Genomic DNA, 26,955 nt, shown 5'->3' on the forward strand with positions numbered 1-26,955 from the left:
GAGGCCCACAGGCCCCTTCTTCCCTCAGCCACCAGTGTGTTTCCTCTCTAGTGCTGTGGGGCCCACAAGAGGCCCAACCCACACACTTAAGCAGCAGATACTCTAAGACAATGAGGGGTGAGGTAATAAAACAAAAGCCAGAACCTGGCAGGGGACAGGGTGAGCAGAGCACGAGACATTCCACAGTCTCCCTGTGTCCCGCTGCTACCCTACAGGATGCAGGCTTCTACATAGGTGGAGGTGGCCATGGGGAAACCATCACAGCCCAGGCAGGCAATATATTACAAATCCAGTTTCAGCTTCCTCTTCCTGAATGCATGGGATTAGCATTTCCCGAGGGGTCTAGTATTCCCCAAGATGAAGTAATAGGGTCTTATAGAGAGGCAGGGTGAAGAAAAAAGAAAAATCCCATGAAGAGGAGCAATAGACCTGCAGAAGACACAGAATCTAACCTCACCCCATCATCTATGTTACCTGACTCCACAAACATTACACACACAGGCTGTGGTCTAAACATCTCCCTCCAAAACTCATGTTGAAATCTCCATGTGGAATGTGATGGTCCGGAGGGGTTGAGACCACTGACATAGATTAGTCTCCATGACTAAGATAGGGACCTTAGAGAGAAGAGGACGTCAGGAAAGCCTCAGACACCGAATCTGAAGCTGACATGACCTTGGTGGTCTTGTAGCCTCTAGAACTATGGTGAGTTCCTTCTGTTTTCAAGACTTCTGGTCCACAGCAGTGGGCAGCAGCCCAAAAGGATGAAGACACACTGGCCCTCCAGAAATGATATATGCTAAAACTAACTCTAGCAACTATTGTAAGGCAAGGGTCTTGAATGTGCTGTAAGAGATGGAGGGCAGAGACGAAGATTGTGGAGGCCTGAGTAAGAAAAGGTCCCGGGACCTGTACATTTAAATGCTTAGTCGTCAGATCTGAAAAGGATTAAGAGGTGTGGCCTTTTTTGGAAGAACAGTTTTAAAAAAAAAAAAAAAAAAAAAAGCCCAAGTCAGGCCCAGAGTCTCACTCTGCTTATGGCCCAGGATGTAGAACTCAGGACTATGTCTACCTGCATGCCTTCATGTTCCCCACCAAGAGGGTAGTGGACTAAACCTCTCAAACACTAAGGCAGCCCCCAATTAAATGCTTCCTTCTCATGGTGTCTCTTCACAGCAACAGAACAGTAACCAAGACACAGATGGAGGCCCAGACTCCTAAAGCACGCAGTTAGTTGGCTGTGGCCAGAGCAGGCAGCGTGCACCTTTGCAGCGACTGGACTCAAAGGCTCCCTGGGCTGTTTATTTTTAAGTCTCCAGTGAGAACAAAGCCAAGCAGCTCTCCTTTCTCAGGTACATCTGTGGGGGGGTTGAAGAATTTCTTCTTTGAGCATTTCTGCATCAGCAAAAAGGTCTGCTATAATGTATCGCTTCCTGTTTAAAAAAAAAAAAAAAAAAAGGTGTGTGTGCTTCTGTCTGGCTACCCCTGTACTTGCCAGGCAGGTTGCTGCTCCTGTCCAGAACACACAAATTTAGCTTCCAGCACTGACCGCCCTCTGTGTTCTGCTGTCAGGTCAGTGTACAGTCAGGGGAAAGATGGTGGCCCGAGGCACCTGCTGCTCCCATGTGCTTTTGCTGTGAACTTTTCTTTGGACTTCATCCCTTCCAGGTCATTCTGGCAAGAGAAGTTAAGTATCCACCCCGGCACCACACTTGACTTGAAGGAAGAGGCAGGGACCGCCCTTCCCTGAGTCATCCTCCACCAGCAAGAAGCTCTGGGATGGGTTTTTGTCCCTAGCTTTCAGTCACCAATATATGCCCAGAGAAAATAAGAAGCAACCTCAAGGCTTAGGGAGGTATGCACAGTGGGGCTGAGGCTAGGCTGGAAGTTATCTAGGACATGACTGAAAAGCATGCCTTTCCTGCTTGCCTTGGGGACCAGTGCCATCCGTGAGGGCCAGTAGCCAGTGAAAGCATACACATCCATACACTGCTAAAACTATCACAACATGGAGGGAGCACTGAGAGGTAGGGTCCTTCAGGATGCCTGTAGGGCCATTGATCACAACTGCCTGTACGTAGCCAAGCCACTTCCTCCTTTGGCCTCCCAAGTCATGCTGTCATGTGTCTGCCTAAGCTCAGCCTTTCATGCTGGTGGGAGTCCACGGCAGATATCGCATCTGTCAGAAGTATCATTTAACCCACAGACCAGGATCACACACCAGCAGAATCAAGGCGATGTGCATGGCCAGTCTCCTGAGGGTCCCTGTAGACCTACAAATGTACACCTTGTTCTAAATGACTTACCACTCGCTCCACATTGTGTGTGTGTCTCTCTCTCTCTCTCTCTCTCTCTCTCTCTCTCTCTCTCTCTCTCTCTCACTCACACACACACACACACACACACACTCTCTCTCTCTCTCTTTCTCTCTCTCAAAATGACAAGGCAGCTCCCCTTAAGGGCTGAACCTAGTTTCTAACTCTAGCAAGACTTTCTTCCCTCATTCCCTAGGCACCGATGCTGATGACAGCAATTCCCATAGTGCACTAGTCCAGCGGGTCTCATAAAAGAAGTGGGTGGCCTTGGTATGCCCAGGTAGTTCCCAGGGTACAGAAAGAAGCTTTTTTCTCACAGGGCTAGTTCTGCTGACAGAGCTCTCTGCGGACACCTGCTGATCCCTAGAGAGTCCCATGTGACCCTCTAATCTCTCAAACGCTTGCATCCCCCCCCCTACTTGCTGAGCAGCCTATTCCTGCTGCAATGTCCCCAACCCCTGGACCCCATTCTTCTGCCTCTTTTCTTGGGGCCTACATGGCCCTAAATACAGGTCTCCCGACACTTTCTGAGCTGCTGGCACACAGGAGTGGGGTGAGAGTGGTCACCAGGGTACCCACTGGGATGTACTGACCATACCACACAGACAGAACCTTATATATGGCCCCAGAGTAGCGGGGACCCTCGATGTATAAACTGAAAGACAGCTAGGGCAGCAGGCAACATGTTATGTTCATCTCTTCCTCCTGAAAAGGTGAACCCTTGGAAGGGAAAAGATACAGGAGTGAACTGGGACCCTGGGCCAGAGCAAACTTGAACCAAGAGAGTGCCCTGAACCTAGCACAGACGCCAGGATCACAGGCAGGCAGCAGGAGGCTTTGAAAGGTAGGAGCAGCAGAGATGGAGGGGCCACAACGGCAAGCTGTGGCCTGGGGCTTCATACTGCACAGGAAGCCAGCGTCTAGGTAGAATGCTGTTCATTAAGGGATGGGAGGAGCCAAGCTGAGAAAAGCAAATCCAGAACGGGCAAGGGTAAGGTGCCCACTGTGGAGGGTAACCTTCTGGACTCTTGGAGACAGGACCCAACAGGAAAAAAAAACCAACTGTTTATTTCAGGGTGCATTTCTCAGAGCAGCGTGGAGATGCACCTGGTGTCTATGCAGAAGCTGGGGTCTGGCCAGTATTAAGCATGCAGGCCTACAGGAGGTGCTCTGGTTGAACCCCACTCTCCACCTGTAGAACAAGAACGGAACCTATATATTCAACCAGCAACTGCTTACTGTACCCACAGGGCACCTGGTGGTGGACAGGGGGCAACTGGAGTCCTCTCCTGTGGGTTATCATTTGCCTTCTGTGGCTCATGGGGCAAGTATGATTTCCCGTGGTTGGCAGAGTATGACCCACTTATGCCATGGCAGGTGCGCGTGAAGCAGAAAGCTACACAGCAGAGTGAGCACAGTAGGCACTGCTACCCTAGGCTACTGCCTCACTACGATGATGGTCCTTAGGCCGAAAGCACATGCTTGCCAGCTAAGGCCTACCCATTTGAGTACATCAGAATCCAGTGGTAAGAAAAGGACCACAGTGTGGGGCCACGAGGCCTCAAAGCAGCTCACGCCCTTATTTTCTCAACCATGTCCACACCGCACACTCACTGAAAGACTTTTCAGTCTCAGGATACGATCTGGTGACACACTTCCTTTGGGCACCCCCTCCTTGCTGTTTGCCTCCCAGCACACCACAGTCACTTGAGCCTAGATCTGCCCCACCCCAACACTCTAGCCAGGCACCTCTCTCTGAGAGGAGGGGGGCCTGTAGGAGGCTGGCCAAGAGGGCTGGGGCAGAAGCACAAGCTTCCCAGAAGTGCCCTCAGAGCACCCCAGTCCCCAGGGGACAGGAGAACCAGACAAGCCAGGGGCCCTCACACCCTTCAGGGGAAAAGGAGAAGAACCCCATGTCACCTCTCCAGCACCTTCCAGTCACACCCCACAAACGCACTCACACAGTCAGGTTCAGCACATACCACTGGTCAGAACTGCCCTTGACCCCCTCTCTGCCCTACACCCTTGACCCTGTCTTTCATCTCTTTCCCCAAGCCCAGAGCATGTCCCAGGCTGTAGGACAAACTCAGCCCAGGCTCGCCCAGCCCAACAATCATCCTGCAACTTCCCAGAAACATCCCAGGCAGGACATGAGGGATGCTGAGAGGCTCCACGCTGGGGCCTCCGCATCTATTTGGTTTAGAGGGCTCCTCTGTCTCTACTCCACCTAGCTAGCTAGCTGCTTTCCCCTACACACCAGAGATATCCCCTACACATCAGAGACAGGGAGGACCTTGCATCAGCATGGCCACTTTAGCCATGGACTATGCTCAGTGTGTGAAAAGAATCAAGCGGGACAAAAAGCAAACAAACAAAATCCATGAACTCCATCTTGTACTAGTCAGCTACTGAGTATGGGGCCTGCGCCCAAGTGTGGTTGATCTATCCAGTGGCACTCTGCTGAGGAAAACTGCTAATAATTTCCTTTGCCAGCAAGTATCAATTGCAACAGCTTCTTCATTGGGGGGTGAAGTTTTGTATCCACTTCCCTTTCTCCATGCTGGGATTTTGAGTGGTTTAAACCTGGGCAGGTCTTATGCAAGCTACCAGTCTGTGCGCGCGCGCATGCGCGCGCGTGTGTGTGTGTGTGTGTGTGTGTGTGTGTGTGTGAGAGAGAGAAAGAGAGAGAGACACAGGCGGGGGGGGGGGGGGGGAAGAGGAGGGAGGGAAGGAAAGGGATGGAAGGAAAGAGAAGGAAGGAAGGAGGGAAGGAGAGAGGGAGGGAGGGCGAGAGAGAGAGAGAGAACACGAACATGAAGGTGGGTGGGCAAGGAAGTGGGAAGAATATTAGCAAAACATATAAAATAAAAATCTAAATAAACAGTAATTTAAATAAATAAATAAATACTAACGAGAACCAGGCAGAAACAGGCGCTGGTGGCGCATGCCTGTGTAATCCCAGGACTCTGGGAGGCAAAGGGAGGCGGATCTCTGTGAGTTCAAGGCCAGCCTGGCCTACAGAATAAGCAAGCTCCAGGACAGCCAGGGCTACACAGAGCAACCATGTCTCGAAATACCAAAAGGAAAAAAAAAAAAAAAAAAAAAAAGAACCAAGCAGAGAGCTAAGCCTCATCTCCTAAGGTGACTTAGGCTTCCTGTCTGCAGGCAACAGGGAAGAAAAGGCAAGGCCAAACAGAAGAGCCAAGCCTTGACTGCCCATGAGGAGATGGAAGGTGGTGTCGGTGTGTGTGGTGTCGGGTGTGTGGCTGGGAAGATTCCCTGGGCAGAAGGCATCCCTGAAAGCCAGGCCATTTGTACACATGCACTTCATTTACTGACCACTGACCAGGTACCAGCCAAGCAGCAGGTGTCTCACAGGCCTCCCAGGCAATGACAAGAGCCACCTCACATAGTGGAGAGGGGAACCAGCCTCACACAACCAACCCACAGGCTGAGTGGGCTGGACAAGAGACCATTCCCAAGCCCCTCCTCCGCCCAGCAGATAGGGTCCACAGTGGCAATACTCTTAGGCACGCTCTGGAGCAATCAGATACAGGGAGAGAGGCAAGCCTTGTGTTCTAATTTACAGTCACCCATCACATTCACCTCAGACCACACAGGAAGCTTTTTCATGCCAAATGCACTAACACGAAGATGTCGACAAGACAGGAAAGAGGTAAGAAAGGGTGGTTCACAGCTGAAGAGCCAACCTCAAAGAACGCTTCCAGGCTTCCCTTTAGGAAATAATTCTTGCGCCTGCAAATAGAGTTGCTGCCCCCAAAAGAAAATAAAACTCGGGGGGTGGGGGGGGGAGAGTGAAGGAGGATGGGGGAGGGAGGCGTGGGGGGGGGGTGGCTAAAGCTCATAAAAAGTAATTATTTCTGAGAAAAATGCTTGCTGAAACCAGAGCAGCCCAGGGAGGCCACAGATCCGGCAACCCGTCAGCTGTGTTCTGATGGGCTCCCTCTAGCTCATGCCCGTGCCCTGACAGGAGGGGGAGGCCTGCTCCAGGAGTCTACAGAAATACTAGACATGTTTCTATAAACATGTTTCTATAAACACGATCTCTGGGCCCGCCATGGCACCTGGAGGGTGCTAGTCTCTCTGAAGAACAGGCTTATATCCTTGCCCAAGACTCTGGAAATTATAGCCCAGAGCACACTGGACTCAGGACTGTGTCTCTCTCTGGGTGGAGTCATTTAGCAAGGCTGGCATTGCTGCCTATTCTGTGAAACTGGCCAGAACTAAAGACACAGAAGGGGCTACTGGCCCTCAGCCCACCATGCCTTATCCAAGCCTTTCACCTTAAGGTTTCAGTTATTTGTTTCTGATAATGTAGTCAGCCCAACTAAATACAATTTGCTGGTACTTGGGAGGTCATGGTTACCTAGCAACAAATGAGACTCACCTGAGATGGGGCTGCCACTCTCTAACCTGATCACAGCTCAGCACCCAGCAACGAGGTCTCCGTAGCAACACAAGGATGCTCCCGGAAGCTTGCAGTTCTTACTGCTGTAGTTCGGTCCTTCAGGAAGGCCATGAATATCGAGGGGCATGGCAAGCAGCAAGCTAGCTAGGTACCAATGAACAAAGCTGCAGGACATGGAGCTGAAAAGATAGATGGCTCCGTGGCTAAAATCACTTGCTTATCTTACAGATGACCCAAGTTCAGTTTCCAACACTTACATCTGTATGTAACTCCAGTCCTAGGGGATCTGAAGCCCTCTTTTGGCCTTCAAAGGTACTGCACTCGTGATAAAAACTACAGGCAAATACTTACATTAAAAGCTACATGTGGAGCTAGGTGTGGTGGCACACGCCTCTAATCCCAGTACTCGGGAGGCAGAGGCAAGCGGATCTCTGACTTTAAGGTCAGCCTGGTCTACAAAGCGAGTCCAGAACAGCCAGGGCTACACAGAGAAACCCTGTCTTGAAAAACAAAAAACAAAAAACAAAAAGAAGGCTGGGGGCTAACACCTTTAATCCCAGCACTTGGGAGGCAGAGGCAGGTGGATCCTTCTGAGTTCGAGGCCAGCTTGGTCTACAATGTGAGTCCAGGATAGCCAAGGCTACACAGAGAAACCCTGTCTCAAAATAACAAAAACAACAACAGTAAAAAGTGAAGAAAAAAAAAAAAAAAGAAAAAGAAAAAACCTAAAACTTCATGACATGAAATTCTGTTTTTTAAGGCTAAACATCTCACACACATACACATACACACACACACACACACACACACACACACACACACACACACACACGGAGGGCGGGGGAGTAGATGCCTGGCTCATTTTCTCTTCTGCTCTTCAGAAGTCATCATAACCAAACAGACTGGAACTCAGGATGGAAACTCAGTACCACTAAGCTAAGCCTCCTTATTAATAAGCCATATTATCTTTGCGTACCCAATAAGGCACTGCCAAATAGGATGTGTCTCGCAAAGCAAAGCAGTACAATAAGCAAGGGTCCCTGCTGCCAAGCCGGATGCTCTGAGTTTGATTTCTAGATCCCACATGGTGGAGAGAGAACTGAGTCCCCCAGGCTGTCCTCTGACCTTCACATGTATGTGTGGAATGTGTGTGTGTACAGGCACACACACCAACAAAATGCGTGCATGTAAAAGCAATTTTTAAAAATGAGATACTTGCTGGTTGTGGTGCGCTTGAGGAGGCAGAGGAGTCCAGCCTGGTCTACAAAGTGAGTCCAGGACAGCCAAGGCTAACACAGAGAGACCCTGTCTCAAAAAACCAATAAAAAAAAAAAAGAAAGAAAGAAATTAAAAGAAGAAACACTGAGACCCTTTTAAAGAAAGGTGCTAAAACATACCATCTATGAAGCCAAACCTCCCACAACTGGCCAGGAATGAAAAGACAGCAATACCCCTGGCTGTTACAACACACAAAGACTCAAATGTTCATGTTTTGGGGTCCTTTAATACCCCTCCATGCCATGTTAATAACTCTGGTTGCTTTTCTCACACGATGAAGAAAATTCGATAAAAACAAACAAACAAACAAAAACCCAAATATCTGGGCTGGAGAGATGGCTCAGTGGATAAGAGCAGTGGCTGCTCTTCCAGAGTTCAATTCCCAGCAGCCTCATGGTGGCTCACAACTGCCTATACTGGAGTCTGGTGTCCTCTTCTGGAACGTGGGCACACATGCAGATTAGAGCACTCCTACATAAAACAAATAAATAAAATCTTTTTAAAAAAATCTGAATTCTTCAAACATCTTTGAGTAGGGTCCTATGAGGAAGACCATATTTAACTTATACAGAGTGGAAAAAAATTCTCAGTGGAGGGGACATCAGGCCAGGGCCCTTGCTGAGGGCCACCTGTTGCTCCCTAGTGAAGTCAGTACAGGCAACCTGGACATTCCTTTGGTGCTGGGTTAGGGGCCCTGCCACACATGGCAACGCTAACAGGCTACTGCAGAGAGTTGCTTTCCTGGCAGGCCCACACCCAAGGGTGGGCCCTGAAGACAGGGGACAAAGGGCCCATAAAACAACCCTGCCCCTTGGCTCATGGCACAGGACCCATGAGGCCCTGCATGACCACGATAAGGGGAGCCTCACTGGATAAACCATCCACCAGGTGACCTAGACCAGCATAACTGGTCAGAAAATGAATGAATCAGCTTTCCTGCATACTCACCTGGCTCCTTGTTGGGGCAGGGAACTCTATATAAGGTGACCGACAGCCAGGCAGAGTGGAGGCCCTGGGAACCTGCTGTAGAGTCCACTCATGGGCTGGCCATTCCCACAGGGACATTCCCATCAACAGCCAGGCATGTGGGCAGGAGAGCCTGGCCAGGTGCAGCTGGCCCAGGCTGCCAGACTGCCTGCAAGAGCAGTTAAGAGTTTAACAGCAAACATAATCCTCACTGGCATGGCTGAGGTGTAAAACCAGTTCACACCCTAGCCTCCTCCAGGAGAACTGGCTCTGAGCAGGAAGGTAGGTGGCCCCCAGGCTCTGGAAGCTCCACTTATGGGCATCTGAGCACTCCAGGAGAAGAGAAACAGCTCCCCAAAATTTTCCATGGAACTTAATCAGCCTCAAAGCCAATAAATCCTGGTGTGGTGTTTACGTAAGCGCTCCCAGCCTCTGGCACTCAGCCAGCACTCCGGAGCCTACGCTGTGCCAGCTGTCGACAGTGGGGTGCCCTCTGTGCTGCCCCCACCCTGCCTCACCAACCTGAAAGAAAAAGTCAATGAATCACAGAAATGTTCCTCCTATAAAAGGAATATAAATGTTTATTAAGAAATTACAGGAACCAGGTCAGGCATTTTGCAATCTTAGTCATACTAGCTAATTAAAAAAAAAAAAAAAATCAAAATAGAAACCCATTTTAGAAACTTGAGACAATGAAAGCTTCTCTAGCCAGGAGCACTTGGAGCGCTTGGTTGTCAAGGCAACTCAGTATTTACCTCCAGTTCTGCTGTGTAGGAGGACCTTGGCTGGGACCAGGAACAGGCAACCAAGCCACCTCCTCCCTGACACCACACAGGATGGGTGCCAGGGTGTCCCAGAGGGCGGAAGGAGGGAGCCACAGCTTCCCCCATGGATATGTAGATCTTCCCCCAGTAGAGCCACCTATAGCACAACGTAGTGGTGCCTACATTCTCCTTCCCTCAGCCCCCTGTGGCCCTGTTCCTTAGGGGTTGGGAACCACTGAAGGCAAGTTAGAACCAGCCTGGGTCCAAAGTACAAGGAGGAAATAAAGGGTGAATGTGCCCAGACTGCACCCTCGGCTGGACAGCCCATGCCCACACTCAGATCCTATCCAGCCTCCTAGTCTGTGAGGAGGCCTGATGGGATGGAGAGCAAAAGCCCCCCTGTTCAACTACAGGTCCCTCTCTACATCCTGAGGCCAGTCCTGTCTGCACAGCCAATGCCAGGCACACTACTCCCTCCTGCCCTGCTCTTGTAGGGCATCGGGCTTGCTGAAGGGTTCATGGTGCCACAGCCTGCACACCTACCTGTCAGACATCTTATGGCTGGCTACCATGCCAGGGAGCAACTATCCCATGTGCTGGCTGAATGGCTCATACATGTGCACACATACACACAAAGGCCTATATGCACACATGTACATATGTACACACACACACACAAACTCTTTCTTCCAATTTGAGCTCCACTGGTAACTAGACAAATGAGTTCAAAACACGGAATCATAATTCAGCCAGAGCCAGATGTGGGAGTGAAGACCTATAATTTTGGCTCTTCAAGAGGCTTAGGCAGAGAACCCCAAGTTCAAGTGCAGCCTAGTCAACTTAATGAGATCACTGAGGGAGGAAAACAGCTGGGGCTTAGGGGAAGAAGTACTTGCCTAGCATGCACAAAAACCTGGGGTTCAATCTCTTCCATTCTTTTTGTTTGTTTGTTTTTGGTTTTTGTTTGTTTTTTGATACAGGGTTTCTCTGTGTAGCCGTGGCTGTCCTGGACTTGCTTTGTAGACCAGGCTGGCCTTGAACTCACAGTGATCCACCTGCCTCTGCCTCCTGAGTGTTGGAATTAAAGGCTTGGGGTTCAATCTCTAGTAATGGAATTCTATTTTATTAAGATGACAAAGTGGAAGATTGGGGAGAAGAAAATAAAGGCTGAAGTTTTTCAAAAGCTAGAAAGCTAACTTAGAGTGATACAATTATTTAAAACAAAATGGCCATCTCTGGGATAGGCCACACTGGCATCTAGTCTTGTAGGCCTAGGAGTTCTGGAAAACCAGCCTTCTGATTGCTAACAAGGCAGAACACCCCTCCACTAAGCCGGTCAGGCACAACCTTGACACATGGGCATTCTGCAAAGCCCAGGTCTCACACAGAGCACAGCATGTATCAGGCCAAGTAGCAAAAGGGGGCGCTCTGGAAAAGATGGTGGCTCAAAGTCACTGTGTGTCCCAGGTGTTGCCATGAGCACTTCTGCCCCATTGCAACAGCATTTAGGCTGATAGTCAAAAACAGCCACCTCAAGGAAAAAAAAAAAAAAACAACCCTCCTGAGAACCACACCTTGTGATCTGAGGGGCCCAAAGGCCACCTACCTCTTGTGGGTTACTCAGTACACCTGGTAGGAGAGGACCATGGGAGAAACGTGGAGGTGCCATCAGCACTAAGCAAACCAAGGCTTGTGAGATGGGGTGCTGAGTGCAAGGAAAGGGAGGTGAGAAGCACGAACCAAGATGGTGGAGAGCTTGCTAGGGGCTAAAGCTGCAGTCAACTTCACACATCTTCACGGGACTGGCCACTATGTAATTAACTCGTGCTTACCATCTTTGTTCAAACGACCTGCCTGGGGTTTGTGGCTGGAAAGAAGTGCAAGTTCACCCCTGGTACCCACCTCCAGGTCCTAGGCCTGAGTGAAACAAGAGCCACATAGTGCTTTGAGTAGCTCCCCAGCCAAAAGCCTGGAAAGTGGCCTAACTTTTCCCATATCTCCAGGCCAACCTTCTGAGCATATGCCTCTGGGCCCCTCCAAAAGCACCCATGAGTTTCGTCTATGGGTACAAGTCTCTTCCATCTCCTCTTTCCCAGTGCTTCTTTGCACAACCCTCTTTCCTACTTCCCAAGCCAAGCTGTGTGTGTGTGTGTGTGTGTGTGTGTGTGTGTGTGTGTGTGTGTGTGTGTGTGTGTGTGTGTGTGTAGAGCAGGTACTTGTTAGTGTGCCATGTGCACGCAGGTATGGACAACCAAGGTTGACTTTGGCTGATATTTTCCACTTCTATTTTTGGAGACAGAGTGTCTCATTGAACCTGGAGCTCACTGGTTCAGCTACACTGGCCAGCCAATGAGCTTCACAGATCCTCCCATCCCTACTCCAGTGTTCTCCCCCTACCCCCCCCCCCCCCCCCCCCCCAGCCGTTACTGTTGAGGTTACAGGACCATGCCTGAAGCCTCCACAGCTTTTCACACAGGTTCTGAGGATGTGGTCAGCATTTATCAAGTGAGCCAGTCCTACTCTCTTTTTTAGAGTTAAGAACAGTAGGGCGCAGAGAAAGAATTCACAGGAATAGGACATACTTTCTTTTAAGTGTGGCTGAAAAAATGGCTCTTAGGCAACCCTAAAACCACCTGCATACTTCAGAACTCCCCCAGAAGACTTGTTCCTTGGAAAGGATGGACCCTTTGTAAGTATCCCACATATGAAACCCCAAGGGCCCCTCAGTTTCATAAACTGTGGGGGTTGCTGCTGTGTTCAAAGGCTCTCCTCCCTGTTGAAAGAGAGCCAGCCTGGGGAAGGACCACATACCTGCAAAAGTTAACTGCTGGCTCTCCAAAAAAGCAAAAAGGAGGGCTGGCGAGATGGCTCAGAGGTTAAGAGCACTGACTGGTTCAATTCCCAGCAACCATATAGTGGCACATAACCATCTACAGTGAGATCTGGTGCCTCCTTCCGGCGTGCAGGCAGAATATTGTATCAACAGACAGATAAAAAAAAAAAAAAAAAAAAAAAAAAAAAAAAACTAGAACAAAAAAGGAGGCCCTGTCTTGGACCCCAACTTGATTTGTGCTATCAACTTTGATGGGGACAACCTGTGTGAAGGAACTCGCTGGCTGCTACCAAACCTCCTTCCGTAGGAGAGCAACCAATGCCAAAACTCTACCTGTAGAAGTCCCCTTAAGACAGGAGCCCAGGGAAGACACTGGACCACTGACTCTTTGGAGAGTGGCTTTTTTCACTTGGGGATGAGAGCCTTGCTCAAGCCACCTAAGTGTTCTACACATAGCCTCACCCCCAAGCCCTGGTGAGTATCTTTTAATTTAGGGCCCATGTCTTGCAAAGCTCCTCCATGATGCACCCTGGGTCTGGCTCCAAGGAGATAAGCCTGCCCCGCCCCTACACCCCTGTGGCAGCAGTACAGGGACATTTAATCTAGGGTTTCAAGCCTCAGGGCTTTTCTGAGGTCACCTTGGGACAGCCTGGCCAATGGCCACGGAAGTGTGGCCAAGTTCCTGGTTAGCAAGTGTGTTTGTGTGATGAAGTTCAAAAACTGAGAACAATAAACACACGCCCACCCCCATCCCCACCCCCAGGAAAACAAATTCTCTGCAAGTATGTTCTTGGTTTGGTTTGTTTAGAACAATGCTGCAAAGGAGGGGCTTGTCTGGACCAGGATACCATGCTGTGGCTCCACCAAATGTGCATGTGCAACACACACACACACATATATACACACACACACAACCTCTTCATACCCAGCCCTTCATTAGGAATGACACTCGGAGGAAAGAACACATAACAGACAGCCACTACAAGTCAGAGAGAGCTACGCACAGACACCTGCACTCACGAAGGGCAAGCCCAGGCTAAACAGCAAAACAGCAAGACCCCATCATAAAAACAAACACAAACAAAGAAACAAAGCCACCAATGGGGACTGATTGGGCAGATGGACACCTCTTTCCCACATTCCTACTTCCAACTGTGGGAACCCTGTGCCTCCCCCAAGAGCAAGACTCATAAAAAACTCACTACAGTTGAGGGCTGTGGGTGGACCCTAAAATATGACTCAGAAGCAGAAAGGAGAGTGTGCAGAGAGCCGCCATACTCCAGTGCTGGATGCCTGGCTCAGACACAATGGAGACACTACATTCACATATCTTAGGGTTTCTGTTGATGTAATTAAACACCACAACCAGGGCAACTTTCAGAAGAATGGGTTTATTCTGGGTTGCCATTTCCAGAGGATTAGGTTCCATAATGGTGGGGACAGAAGAGGACAGACATGGTGGCTGAAGCTGGAAGCTAAGTGCTGAGGGCTCACACCTCAAACCACAAGCAGGAAGCCGAGAGAGCGAACTCAAAATGGTGCCAGTCTTTAAACTCTCAAGGCCCAACCCCCCCAGTAACACACTTGCCTAGCGGGGCCACACACACACACACACACACACACACACACACACACACACACTTCCCTAGTGGGGACAGACAGAGACACACACACACACACACACTTCCCTAGTGGGGACAGACAGACAGACAGACAGACAGACAGACAGACACACACACACACACACACACACACTTCCCTAGCGGGGACAAACAGATACACACACACACACCAAGCCTTGAAAACTGGCACTAACTAGGGACCAAGTATTCAAATGCCAGAGAGTATGGAGGACATTTACCATTCAGATCTTCACAACACATGTACCTGTATGTGCGTTTACATGTGTAGAGACAAATGTCAAGGGATAAAGGCAGAGCTGTTGTTGAGTGACCCTCATTCCTGCTTCCAACAGGACCTTCTAACCCAGTCCATTCCTGGCCAGGAGCATCAAATGGCGGGCAGTCTGGGTCCCCACTACACTGGCCTACAACACACTAGCTGCAGCCTTCTACATGCTGTGCCTAGGGACTAGGTGGCAGCTGCTTTGTTGCCCCAATCTTGTTCATAAGGCACAGCCAACTTTTAAACTGCCAAGGTAGGGGGTGTTTTTCTACTTTAAAGGCAAGCTGGTTTCTTGAGAAAAAAAATCCCACTTAGGGCTGTAAAACAAAAAACAAGCAAAACAAAGCCCACAGACTCAGAACTCAGAGATCCCCACCAGCCTCTGCCACTCAAGAATGCTGGGGATTAAAGGTGTGCACCACCCAGCCAGAAGCTCTGTGGTGTATTTGTTTCAGGAGGGGCAGTGCCTAACCTTCCCTCAGGATACTCTTTGACTTTAAAAACCATAGAAAGAGCGGGACATGGTGCCACAAGCCTTTAATCCCAGCACTCGGGAGGCAGAGGCAGGCGGATCGCTGTGAGTTCGAGGCCAGCCTGGTCTACAAAGTGATTCTAGGATAGCCAAGGCTACACAGAGAAACCCTGTTTCAAAAAACCAAAACAACAAAAAAAGCAGAGACCCCAAACACCTGACGCATCCTTGCTCTATCAAGAATGTTAGAAGATGATAAAGAAGCCAACCACGCTGTTTCAAAAAAACAAAAACAAACAAACAAACAAACAAACAAAAACCAATCAGAGGTACGAAAGGGCATGAGCACAAGGAAGGCGGCCCGTCCCCAGCACTGGGTCACAGGTCATTGTTATTTAGAAAAGCATGGCCCTGTACAGTGGGGACCCACAAGCACCCTCTTCACCAGGTGACTTGGCAAAGGAACTAGATGCCATCTTTTCCCTGACAGAATATTCAACACCACAGGTGGCAAGTTGGTCAACCTTTTCTTTTTTCTTTTAGGCCCCCCCCCCAACAGGGTTTCTCTGTGTAGCCCTGGCTTTCCTGGATTCGCTTAGTAGACCAGGCTGGCCTCAAACTCACATCAATCCACCTGCCTCTGCCTCCCGAGTACTAGGATTAAAGGCGTGTGCCGCCACCACAACCACCCAGCTGGTCAACCTTTTCTTCTTTTGTTTTGAGACAGGGTTTTTCTATGTAGTCCTGGCTGTCTTGGAACTTGCTTTGTAGACCAGGCTGGCTTGGAACTCAGATATCCACCTGCCTCTGTTGCCCAAGTTTTGGAATTAAAGGTGTGTACCGCTGCTGCCTCCTAGCTGATCAAATTTCCTTTTTTTTTCTTTCTTTCTTTTTTTTTTTTTAATTAATTTCTCCTTCCAGTCTGATCAAATTTCTTTTTTCTCTTCTCAGCCCCCCCCCCTTTGGTTTTATTTTGTAAGACAGGGTCTCTCTGTGTAGCCTTGGCTGTACTGGACTCGCTTTGTAGACCAGGCTGGCCTTGAACTCACAGTGATCCACCTGCCTCTGCCTCCCTGAGTGCTGGGATTAAAGGCTAAAAGCCTGTGCCACCATGCCTTGCTCTGATCAAATTTCTTAAAGCTACACTAAGTGTGAGGAATTAAAAGTCTGTGGGATGTTCTCAAGAAAAATTGGCTCTATTCTTAAAATGCCAGTGTCTGGAGTTGGAGAGATGGCTCATTGGCTAAGAGTACTTACTGCTCTTGCAGAAGACCTGGGTTCAGTCCCCAGAACACCCATGATGCATGACAGTTAGTAACTCCAGTTCCAGAGGATCTGATGCCCTCTTCTGACCTTCCCAGGCACCAGGCATGCTCATGGTATACAACATATGAGCAAGCAAAACACTCAGACACTCAGCTAAATCCAAATGTCCATTTCTCAAATGGCCAGAAGATAGGCTGTTCTAGACTCAAGACAGCCAAGGATAAAGTGTGTTGCCTAGAGAGATGCTGTGTGGAAATGGTGGGACTCCTTACAGAGACTGAATACAGACAGCACATATAATACTTAAAGAGTATGGAGAAGACAGAGAAAGAAAGCAGAGCATGGCACAGTATCAACTGCTCAGGCTGGGGAGACCACTCAATACTCCCTGCCCCACCCCCTAAGCACTTGGAGCAGTAAGCCTTGCTTACCTGTGTCACACAAAGTGCTGGCCTAAGAGGAGTGGCAAAGGAGCACATGATAGGTAGGTTATGTCCAAACTCAGAAGCACACGCCCAGTGAAAACCCTTGATGTACTCTCACCTCCAGTGTGGGCATTTCTTAATCCATCTGAACCTCAATTTCCTTATTTGAATTGAGTTATTTTACTAGTTCTGTCAGATGTAGCTGCATATTCCTGCAATCCCAGTTATCAAGTAAAGAAGTACTGGGATGCAGCTCAGCGTTAGAATGCTTGCCTAGCATGCCTACCTTGGTTTCATCCCCAGTACCACGAACGCAAACAAACCCTATATCCTAGATGCCTAACACCCAGCATGTAGTTTGGGCGTGTTAAGAGATGTGGTTGAGAACTTGACCCTATTGTTTTAGATAAGTGATTCTCAATCTGTGGGTTACTTCCCCCAGGTCACATATGCAGGTATCTTGCATAGCAGATTGTTTACACTCCTATTTATAACAGTAGAAAAAATACAGTTATGAAGTAGCAACAAAATAATTGTATGGTTGGGGGGGGGGGTCACCACAACATGGAGAGCTGTATTAAAGGGTTGTAGCATTAGGAAAGTTGAGAACCACAGATCTAGATGTTTTCAAGAACCAGTTAAGTTGCCTTCTTAAAGTACAAACTGGATACACTTTGGTGCACTGGGATCTGAAAAATCTCTGTGAGGAATGGTGGTTTTTACAGGGTCTCTAATACAGGCCCTAAAACTGCTGAAAGCAGAGATGACGTGCCCCTCCACAGACAGGAGGGTAGACACCCTAGCACTTGCTCCGAAAGCTTTCTAGAGTATGTATTTAAATGCACACACATGCACAAGTGGGTATGGGAGTAACTTACTGCTTGTTGACTCCCTCATTTTAACAGCTTTGAGATGTAATTCACTTTGTGCCTTTGCTTTGCTACATCTGAGAAGCAAGTAACCACAGGATAAAGGTTATGTAAGTAGCAGGAACAAGCAGGAAGGACCTAGGATTAGAAAGGCCCCTCTCTGGATAACTCCCTAGCACTGTGTACCCCAGATCCAAGGCCTCTTTTGGAGTGAGCTATAGCCTATGAACTTACTCTTGCCTGTCAGCACACCCCAGCCCCAGGTCAGGCAAGTGGCCTCTGTGCAGGGAGGCACACTTAACTGCCATATGCACTGAACATTGAGCATCTCCAAGGGTCTGGAAAAGCCAGAGCTGAGGAAGCCAGGAGGGCAAGGCACAGAGCATGTGGGAGTAAGTTTGGTCCAGAACAGTCCAATGTGGGTCTAGAGTCAAAAGCTCTTGGTACACAAGCAAAAGAAGAACTCCAAATAAACTCCTTTGAAAGACAGTGGTGACACAGCAGGTCTCCCTCTTCACCCAGGCGAGACCAGGACGTGCAGTTTGGTCCCTTGTCTTTCAGGCCAACAGGCCCCACGGGTTCTATAACCAGCTCATGGACAGTCATCAGGTCTCTCCAGAATCGCCAGCTCCTTTCCATCAAGACAGTCACCTACCAGCTAGAGACAGCAGAACCGAATCCTGACACACAGTTGTGTTCTCAATGGGTGACAGGAGGTCACAAAAGTTATGGCCTTGCCATATAACCAACCACACTGCAGAACACTCGCCCTTTTAGGTAAACACATGGAACAAACCATGCAGTGGCGCCTACTCATGCACTTCTTAAATGCCAAATGTGGCCTCACAGGTGTGCACATGTGCAAACAAACCCAGATGAGGCCTGGAAAGAGGTGCACGGTGCAAGTAGCAATGGGTAGCTGAGGGACCATTCTCAGTGCTCCTTGTAAAGGTTCACTAGGGATTGAGGCAGGGCTTAGGAGCCATTGGTATAGGCATGTTCCAGGACAAAGGGCTGCCCACCATGGAGTTTGGCTGTGCCTTGGTTCAGGGAAACCCTGCCCAAGCTATCCTCTGCTGTGATAGACTGCTTTTCTGGGCAACCATGTCAGAGAGTGCCTACCAGTGAGAAGAGGGGGTAACGGCATCTTGGAAATGAGGCTCTGCGGTCAAAACGCACATTGGGAAAGGAGGCAGAGAACATTGTCCACGAATCCCATGCAGAATCTAATCCCTGCTTAGCAGGGAGGGGTAAATTTTCGGGCCAACCCCTCATAACTCATGCAGGAAACAGCTGAGAGTGATCTTATTTACCCGTCCCAAACAAGAGAAGGTGACCACAAACCTCACTCCCAGCTGCAGGGAAGAAACTGTGCCCAACACTACGCTTACCTTCCTGGGGTGCCCCCAGAGCAACTAAGCCACCCAGCCCAGGCAGCATAAAAGGAAAAGTTTTTCAGTCGTAGATGCTGGAAGGTAACAGCACAAAATCATTTTGAAAACAATTCTTCACAGGAACAAGGAGATAGTAGGTATCTATTGAGAACAACATTCCAGCCAGGTGCAGCAGCCAGGCAGGGCTCTCCAGATGCTGGAGGGCTTGCTGCTTGGTGCAGTAGGCCTTCAGAGAGAGAGTCCTCACATCCCCCAGTCTCCCAAACAACTTACACCTCCAAAAGTAAGGCTAGCAAATTCCCCAAATATGGGCTGAGGGGTTCCAATTAAGTAACCAGGTGGCTTGGGTTGTGGCATTTCTTTGTTCCGTGCACTTGCTGTAACAATAACTACTGAAACTTGCAAGGCAAAAGTCCACATGACGACTGGGAGGGGTGGGGGTGGAGGCGGTGCGGCCATTACGTTAGGGGCTCTCTTGTGAACAGCTGTTTGGGCAGAGGGCATCGGTATCAGAGAAAAGCCCTGGCTAGGGACCCTTCCCCTTCCCAAAGGCACCAAACATACAGCATCCCACCCCCAGCTTTCCAGGTGGTCAAGGCACTCACCGCCAAAGGACAGAGAGGCTTGATAACAGCTACATACACGTCACAGAGTTGCCGACTACCTTGTTGGCTTGGTAATAATCACTCCTGCCAGGCAACTATTATTCTAGAGGGGGTTTCGGGTGGAGCAGATGTAGCAAGGCCTCACTCAGTCAGCCACTGCCCGCTGTGACCCACAAACCAAACCACAACCACCCCAGAGCCTATGTGGAAGTCCCCAGGGTGGGTCTAAGTCACTGCCTGGCACCACCTTGCTAGATTCTCCCCTCTATGCCCAACAAATCCCTCTTTCCCTTATGAAAGTGAGTTATTTAAACGCTGCAAAGTCTGACAATGGCTTCCCAGGCCTTCCTGGATCTGAGGCTGAACCAGACTCCACCCGGAGGCAGGCATTTGAGATGTGCAACTCTCGTCATCAGACTCACCTGGGTACCAAATAAAGTGCAGCCTAGACAACTACAGCCGTCCAAACACGGCTTTCAAGAGGGCTTAGAATCTTACAGCTACCCGGCAGGTAAAGCCTCCCTGTATCTCAGCACACACGGAGAGGGATACCGGCCACCCATTTATAAAATAGGCCGTAGAACACACTATGGGCAACTCAAAAGAAGGCCGGTTCGATCCTCTTCTACCCGCTCTGAGTTTCCTGGCGCTCCAAAGAGAATGGCTCCCTTTACACTACGGAAGTTACGGTCCCCAGCGCCCCCAAACGTCTAAACGCCAACTGAGACTGAAAGGAGGAGCGAGCCAACAAGGAAAATATCTTGGACCCAACCCGCCCACGACGCCCAGCCCCTCCCCGCAGGCAAGCCCTCTGCACTTCACCAGATCCACTACCGGGTGTTTCAAGTGGGAAACCACGGTAAAATATTCTCCGCCAAGATTTCTCAATCCGATAAATTGCTCGCCGCACATCCCCGCCCCCAGCCAGCAACCTTAATCCATCAGGTTCTGAACCAAGCTCTGCTCCTCCCCCACGGCCACACCCACTCCGGCTGCCGCTTTCCCCAGAACTGGGAACCCTACACAAAAACCCCACCCATCTCCTGGGCTCACACACCATTAATTTTGACTCCGAATGTCTGGAGATGACCCAGTCTTCGCTCAACCCAATCATCTGCCACGTGATTTGAGTGGCCACACCAAAGGGGTGGGACTCCCCCCCCTCCCCGCCGGCCTCTGTGGGAAAAGTTCTCCTGAGAACTCCTGGCCTAGAGGTCCGCAGAACTCGAGCACGCCCCGTTACAAATATACGGGCAGAAAGAGAGGCCCTGAGCTCTTGTCTCCATGGCTTGCTTCAGTGTCTTACGCTTTTTGGTCAGCCCCTTAACTGTTTTAGCAACATAAAAAGTACAGCCCCTAGTAACAAAGTAACGGAATTAAAGTGTTTTTGTTGCGAACTTGCCTCAAAGCTGTAAAAAAGAGTTAACAGTCACAGAAGAGTTTCCGTGAGCCCAAAGGAAATAAAACTAAATGTTTGCACCGATGTGTTAAAACCAAAATTGAAGCGGGGGGGGGGGGGGAGAACTACCACATACGAATCAGCTACCGAGAGTCGGCCCCCAACGAGGCGAAGCGATGCCCGGGAACCACAGAAGCGAGTGACCATACACCACCCCAGGTTTCAGGCTCAGGCCAGACGCCCTGGTACAGGTGCCACCTGCCCTCGCCTTCCTAGAGAAAGCGCTGCTCTGCAGCGCAGCCCCCTACGACCGGGCGCGCCCTCACCGGCCGGATGGGCTGGGGCTCCCACAAAGAGCTGCGGGTGGGAAGCCTGGACTGGGACCGCCCTCCGCGTCGGCCAGCGCCGCCACTGGGTCGGGTTGCGACAAATTAAACCTTAGAGCGCTGGAAAAATTACAGGAAGAAGAGAGCGAAGAATGTGCCGAGTGGCTGGCTGTAGAGAGCCTTGTCCCCGCGTGAACTTCGCCCGCTCGGGCCGGCCCCTCCCTCGCCAGAGCGCGCCCAAAGGCCTGGGGAGGGGATGGCGAGGCTCCAGTCCCTGGAGCACCTACGCCCCAATCGTGGCGCGCCGGCCGCCCCCCAACCACCTCCAGCGCACCTGCCCGCGCCGCCTGCAGCCCGAATGACGACATCTATCCCCACGGCCCCGCCCCAAGAGCCCTGGAGGGGGCGTGTCCGATGGGGGCGCGGTCGCCGAGAGGGCGCCGGCTCCAAGCGCCCAGGCTAGCGTCACGCGAGGCCGGAGCGCCAGAACAGGGGCGCGGCCGCGATCGCCCTCAACTCATGGCTCACCGCCTTTGGCCCTGGCCCTGGCCCGGGCCCCAGCCCTGGCCCCTTCTTGCGCGGGGTCCCGAGCTCTGGGGGCGTGGCTGGCCCCCCGAGCAGCCCTTAGTCCGCGCGTTCGCGGCGTCCCGGCCGCCCCACTGACCTGTGTGAGTTCTCAGGTGCGCCTTGAGGTGCGAAGATTTCCCGTAAACTTTCTCGCAGCCTGCGTAGTGGCACTTGTGCTTCCTCTGCGGGGACTCCAGGTCCGCGCGATTCCTGCCCCGTCGACCCCTTTGTCTGAGGCCGGGCTCGCCGCTTCCCGCAGGGCCGGGCTCTGGCTCCAGTGCCGCCTCGGGCTCGCTCCACGCGGGGCTGGGGGGCGCGGCCGGCGCGCCTGCTTGTCCCGGGGAGGCGGGCTCTGGACCGGGCGGCGGCGCAGGGGGCGCGGGCGGCAGGCGGCAGGGGGTCCTCGCTTTGCGCGCAGCGGCCCCTTCTCTGCGTTCCGCGGGGGCGGGCGCCGGCGCCTGCTGGTTGAGGTCCGCTAGGATCCGCGCCACCACGAAAAGCGAGGCGCTGTCCTTGCCGTCGCGGCGCTCGTCAACACGGGGCAATGTGGGGGCGGCGGCGGCGGCCGCGCCCTCGGACCGGGGCTCAGGCCCTTCCCGCGGCTCGTGCACGACTGCGCGGCTGGACATGGACACGAGGCACTCGGCGGCAAAGTGGTCCACATAGGCGGCGGCTGCCATGCTGCGGGCTCGGACGCGCGGTGCTCTCCCAGGAGTCGTCAGCGGCGCATCCGCACCCACGGCCTCGGGAGAGCGGCGGGGGGCGGGGGCGCGGCGCGCCTTCTCCGGCTGGGCTGGGCTAGACTGGGCGCGCAGCCGCTTCTGCCGTCACCCGCGCGGCTCCGCGTCCGCCTGGCCGGGCACTGAAGGGTGAGCGCATGGAGGGCTCCAACGAGGAGGGTCCGCGTGCGGCGTCAAAGCCGGCCTGTCTTAAGGATGTCGAGCGGCGACGTTAGGCACGACCCCTGCAAGTTGCGGTTGCAGTTCCACCGTGCATTGTGGCAGGCGGGACAGCCTCCGTGCGCGCCGCGGCTCGGTGTGGGCGGACCGGCCCCGGGGGTGGGCGGGGCCGGGGCCACATCTGGACCCGACGTCAGCCCCCAGCCACATCCTGGCGGCGCAGGTTACAGGCGGCAGCGGCCGCGGGCAGCAGCGCGCACGAAGGGGGCGGGGAGCCTGGAGCGCGCACCGTCCCTCCGGTGCGGTCGCGCGCCCGCGCCGTGGGAGAGGCGTGGCTGGTGGCAGACGCGGACGCCATTGGCTCTTGAGTACTTTATCTGGCCAATCCGAACCTCTAGAGGGCCCTGCTGGCCGCGGGACCTGCGCGCGCCAGTGGGCGTGCCCCTGGGCCTGCAGGAGGAGGGGCGGAAATCGGAGCCGGGAGCGGGGCACGCCGACGCATGACGTCCGAGGGTGGCGGGCCACGGTGTAGCGGCGCAGGGCTGGGGCGCGTACCTCCCGCAGCGGGAACCCCGCCGGGCCTTTCCATGGCAGAGCTTTTGTGCGCAGGCAGCTGTGGGTGGCGCGAGGGTGGCAACGGTGGGGAGGGCACTCTGTGGTCGCTTCGCCCGCTGCGGGCGAGGTGGCGTGTCCGTCCCTGCGGGACATAAGCGGCCGGCCTCGCCTATGGGCGGGACACTGCCGCGCCTCATCCCACCGCCGCGGAGTTCTCGGGTGGCTGGGCTTGCATTGCAGTCTCCGGCCACCTCCACACTGCCCCTGTTGAGCTCCTGTCCTCGGCGCAACCCTGGCGAGAGCCAAGGCACCACCGGAGCCGCCCCGCCCCCGCGCTGCCCTTGAGCCCCTGTTAACCTGGCTAGTGCAGGGCCCACCACTGCCAGGGCTGAGAGAGTGAGCTACGTGCTGGGTCTGCGGTCCCGGCTGTTCAGAGAACGCGGGGCCCCTTCCTCCCCCTTCCTGCCTCAGGCCTGCTGCCAACTTCTCCAGGCCGCCCCTCTCCCACCGCGGTCTTGGAGGCTTCAAACACCACCAGCTGCGAGGACCCCGCCCAGGGCGCCCCACCCATCCACTGTCTGGGCCTCTGAAGGAAATGAGCCACTGTGCCCCCGCCGGGCCTTCCAACCAGGCCACCTTGCTCTTGAGTCCAGACACAAGATTGATATTCTTTCTCTCCGAACACACTAGGCCATCACCAGAGAGACCATAGTTTCCACTGCCTTTTAACCAATCTTACCACACTCTTTCAGGACTCTGGCAGCATCTGACCTGTGAGAGTAGGGTCATCAGCCTCTGCTTTTCACCTTGAGTGAGTGATGCCTTGAAACAAGTCAGCCACTCGCAAGTCAGGGAGACACCCTAGTGGAGTAAAAGCAGAGACAATCACTGGCAAAATTAAGAACCATGGTTCTGACGTCAAATTCACCAAATTAAGTGGGAGCCTAGAATAGAAAAGCCTTGACTTCTGATCATGAAGGGGGGAAACTGAGCAATTTGGAATTTTCAGTTGTGAAACTTAGGTTCACGGTTGAGCGTCCCTGCGTGAACAGACATCCTCAGTTTCCTTAGGCGGCTGTCTCGAGAAGTTGGATCAAGGCTATGTAGAAAGGTCTCGACGTGGCAGAAAATAGTCGTCTTTGTCCCCGGCAGATTGTGTTGATGACATTTTAAGAGACTGTGTCCTGACCAAGTGATGACTCAGAGTGCCCCTCTGTTCCCACCACATACCACAGACAGTCATTTCACTGGGGAAGAGACGGCCCTTACTCGGCCTTTCTGGCCATGGTGTTCCTTCCTGGCACAGGGAGTAGTGTGGGTAGATAGGAACTCTAAGAGTTTTTTGTTGTTGTTTTTGTTTTTTGGTGCTATTCTCCTTGTGGGCTCTGCCTGCACTAGGATAAGGTGGACCTTCCTAGGGCATCACTATTGTAGGTACTGAACCCCTACTTCATAGACTTCTATGACAGCCTGAGTCAGTGAACGCCTGTGCCCCATCCAAGCCTGCCTTCTGATGGTTGTACAGGACTGATAATTCAGAACATGGCTGTTCTGGCAAAGACCTTCTAGATCTGTGATCTGGCTGGAATACAAACACTGCCTTTAATCCAAGAGACAGAGGCAAGCACTTCTGAGTTCAAGGCCAGCCTGGTATAGAGCAAATATCAAGTAAAGAAAAGCTTAGATCCAGGCATGGTGATACATGCCTTTAATCCCAAATAATGAAAGTAAAGTTAATTTGTGAAAGGAAGCACCCATGTTTGAAAGTGATGTCTAATTGACTGGCAGAAAAAGTGACAAATCAAAAAGATTTGAGAGAGAATAGGATCCGCCCAACTCTCACGAGAAGACAGAGGAAAGGGAAGCTACTTAAGGGAGCAATGCATTTGGCAGGGGGTGGAGAGAGAGAGAGAGAGAGAGAGAGAGAGAGAGAGAGAGAGAGAGAGAGGAAGAAAGAAAGAAAGAAAAGCTAGACTGTATATATAAGTCAGCTGGGAGAAGAGTCTGAGCCGGAACTGCTGAGTTGAAGCAGCTAGCCCAGTGTCAGGCTGAAAACATTCTAGGCCTAGGTTAGCAGAAGGAGGCAGTAAACCTCGCAGACAGCAGTTGAAACAGGCAAATAGAAGTTCCTTTTACAGATGGTGATCTTTCAAAGGGTTTCCCCTGTGTCCAGGTGCATTTTATATACAAGAGTCATCACCTGGAAAGGTTCCTCAGCAGTTCATGTACCAGGTGCTTAATATTTGGGGTCTCAAGCCTGGTCTTTCTTGTCACAAGCTCAAGATGGACCAAGTAGTAAGCCAAGTGAGCTATCAGGAGACAAATTGTAGGTGAAGTTTTTGGTTGAAGGTGGTAGTTGTATTGACTTTATCTTCCATTTGGAGTCTCTGAAACAACCTCAGCCATAAGTCAAAAATTTGTACAAGTATAAGACCGGGAGAGGAAGCAGCAACAGCCAGTAAAGCTAAAAAGTGCCCGTAGACCCAAGAAAAGGAAGTTTCCCTGCAAGGCTCACAAATGGTGGCACTAGGCACCTCTGGACATGGTATGGAAAGGGCCTTGAAATAAGAATGATTGCACAGAACCAGGCGTGGTGGTGCACACCTTTAATCCCAGCACTCGGGAGACAGAGGCAGTCGGATCACTGAGTTTGAGGTCAGCCTGGTCTACAAAGAGAGAGTCCAGGACAGGCAAGGCTACACAGAGAAACCCTGTCTCAAAAAACAAACAAGAATAATTGCACAAGAGTCTGTTCACAGAGGTGCTCAGGTGTGCTGCCAGCCCTGTGCCCTTTCACAGCTGCCCCTTCCTCTTCCCTAGGAGAGAGTGTGTCTATCTAAAGTAAATAAAGACCAATCCTGAAGTACAGTGGGAGAAACAATGTCACGACCATGGGATTGGGTCAATTGCTCACCTGCCTACTGATATCTATGAGCTGCTTTTAGGGATTTTATGGTGCAAGGACCTAGGAGACCAGGAGAACCAGCCCAAGGGGAAAAAGGAGCTGCACAATATCATATTCATAGCTGCTCAGGTGTCCAATTTCCACACTACAGAGAAGGCCACAGTGAGAGGTGCCACTTGGCACAGAACTTCTGATCCATCTCAGCCCTTCTCAGGCAAGGACTGGGCAGCTGAGCTGACCTGAAAGAAAGCTTGCATCAGGAAAGCATCCTGGCCTCGAACTCACAAAGATCCGCCTGCCTCTGCCTCTGCCTCTGCCAGGATTAAAGGTGTGCACCACCACACCCAGCTTCACAGTAGGTTTTTTATTTGTTTGTTTTTAAGTAAGTTGTAAGAAACAAGCCACATAGAGGTAAACATCAACAAAACCACCAGTTAATGTCAATAGGGAAATTTACAAGGATTCCACAATCCGGAAATATTCGGAGTAAAAGAAAGAGTTCTTGGTGCTTTATTTGTGTGTGTTTTTTTGTTTTGTTTTGTTTTTTGTTTTCGAGACAGGGTTTCTCTGTGTAGCCTTGGCTGTCCTGGACTCACTTTGTAGACCAGTCTGGCCTCGAACTCACAGTGATCCGCCTGCCTCTGCCTCCCGAGTGCTGGGATTAAAGGTGTGCGCCACCACGCCCAGCTTTGGCACTTTAGAAGAAAGTAGCAAACATATGAATGACAAAGTCTTCAGTGGCAAGCCTAGAAAAGAATTTAACCAGAAAGAATCCACAACAGC

The 26,955-nt window shown here is 51.6% G+C and overlaps 2 protein-coding genes across 2 annotated transcripts in view; one reads left to right on the plus strand and one right to left on the minus strand.

The window, feature by feature from the left end:
* The window catches only part of Klf13 (KLF transcription factor 13), a 48,277-nt gene extending 25,305 nt beyond the window's left edge, over positions 1–22,972 (minus strand). The window contains exon 1 of the mRNA XM_051148675.1: positions 21,911–22,972. Within this exon, the coding sequence (XP_051004632.1) occupies positions 21,911–22,493 (583 nt within the window). The 5' untranslated portion in view covers positions 22,494–22,972. The remainder of the gene's footprint in view (positions 1–21,910) is intronic.
* The window catches only part of Apba2 (amyloid beta precursor protein binding family A member 2), an 881,206-nt gene that overhangs the window by 150,076 nt on the left and 704,175 nt on the right, over positions 1–26,955 (plus strand). The window lies entirely within an intron of this gene.

The sequence above is a fragment of the Acomys russatus genome, chromosome 7 (genome assembly GCF_903995435.1).
Source record: "Acomys russatus chromosome 7, mAcoRus1.1, whole genome shotgun sequence".
Taxonomy (NCBI): domain Eukaryota; kingdom Metazoa; phylum Chordata; class Mammalia; order Rodentia; family Muridae; genus Acomys; species Acomys russatus.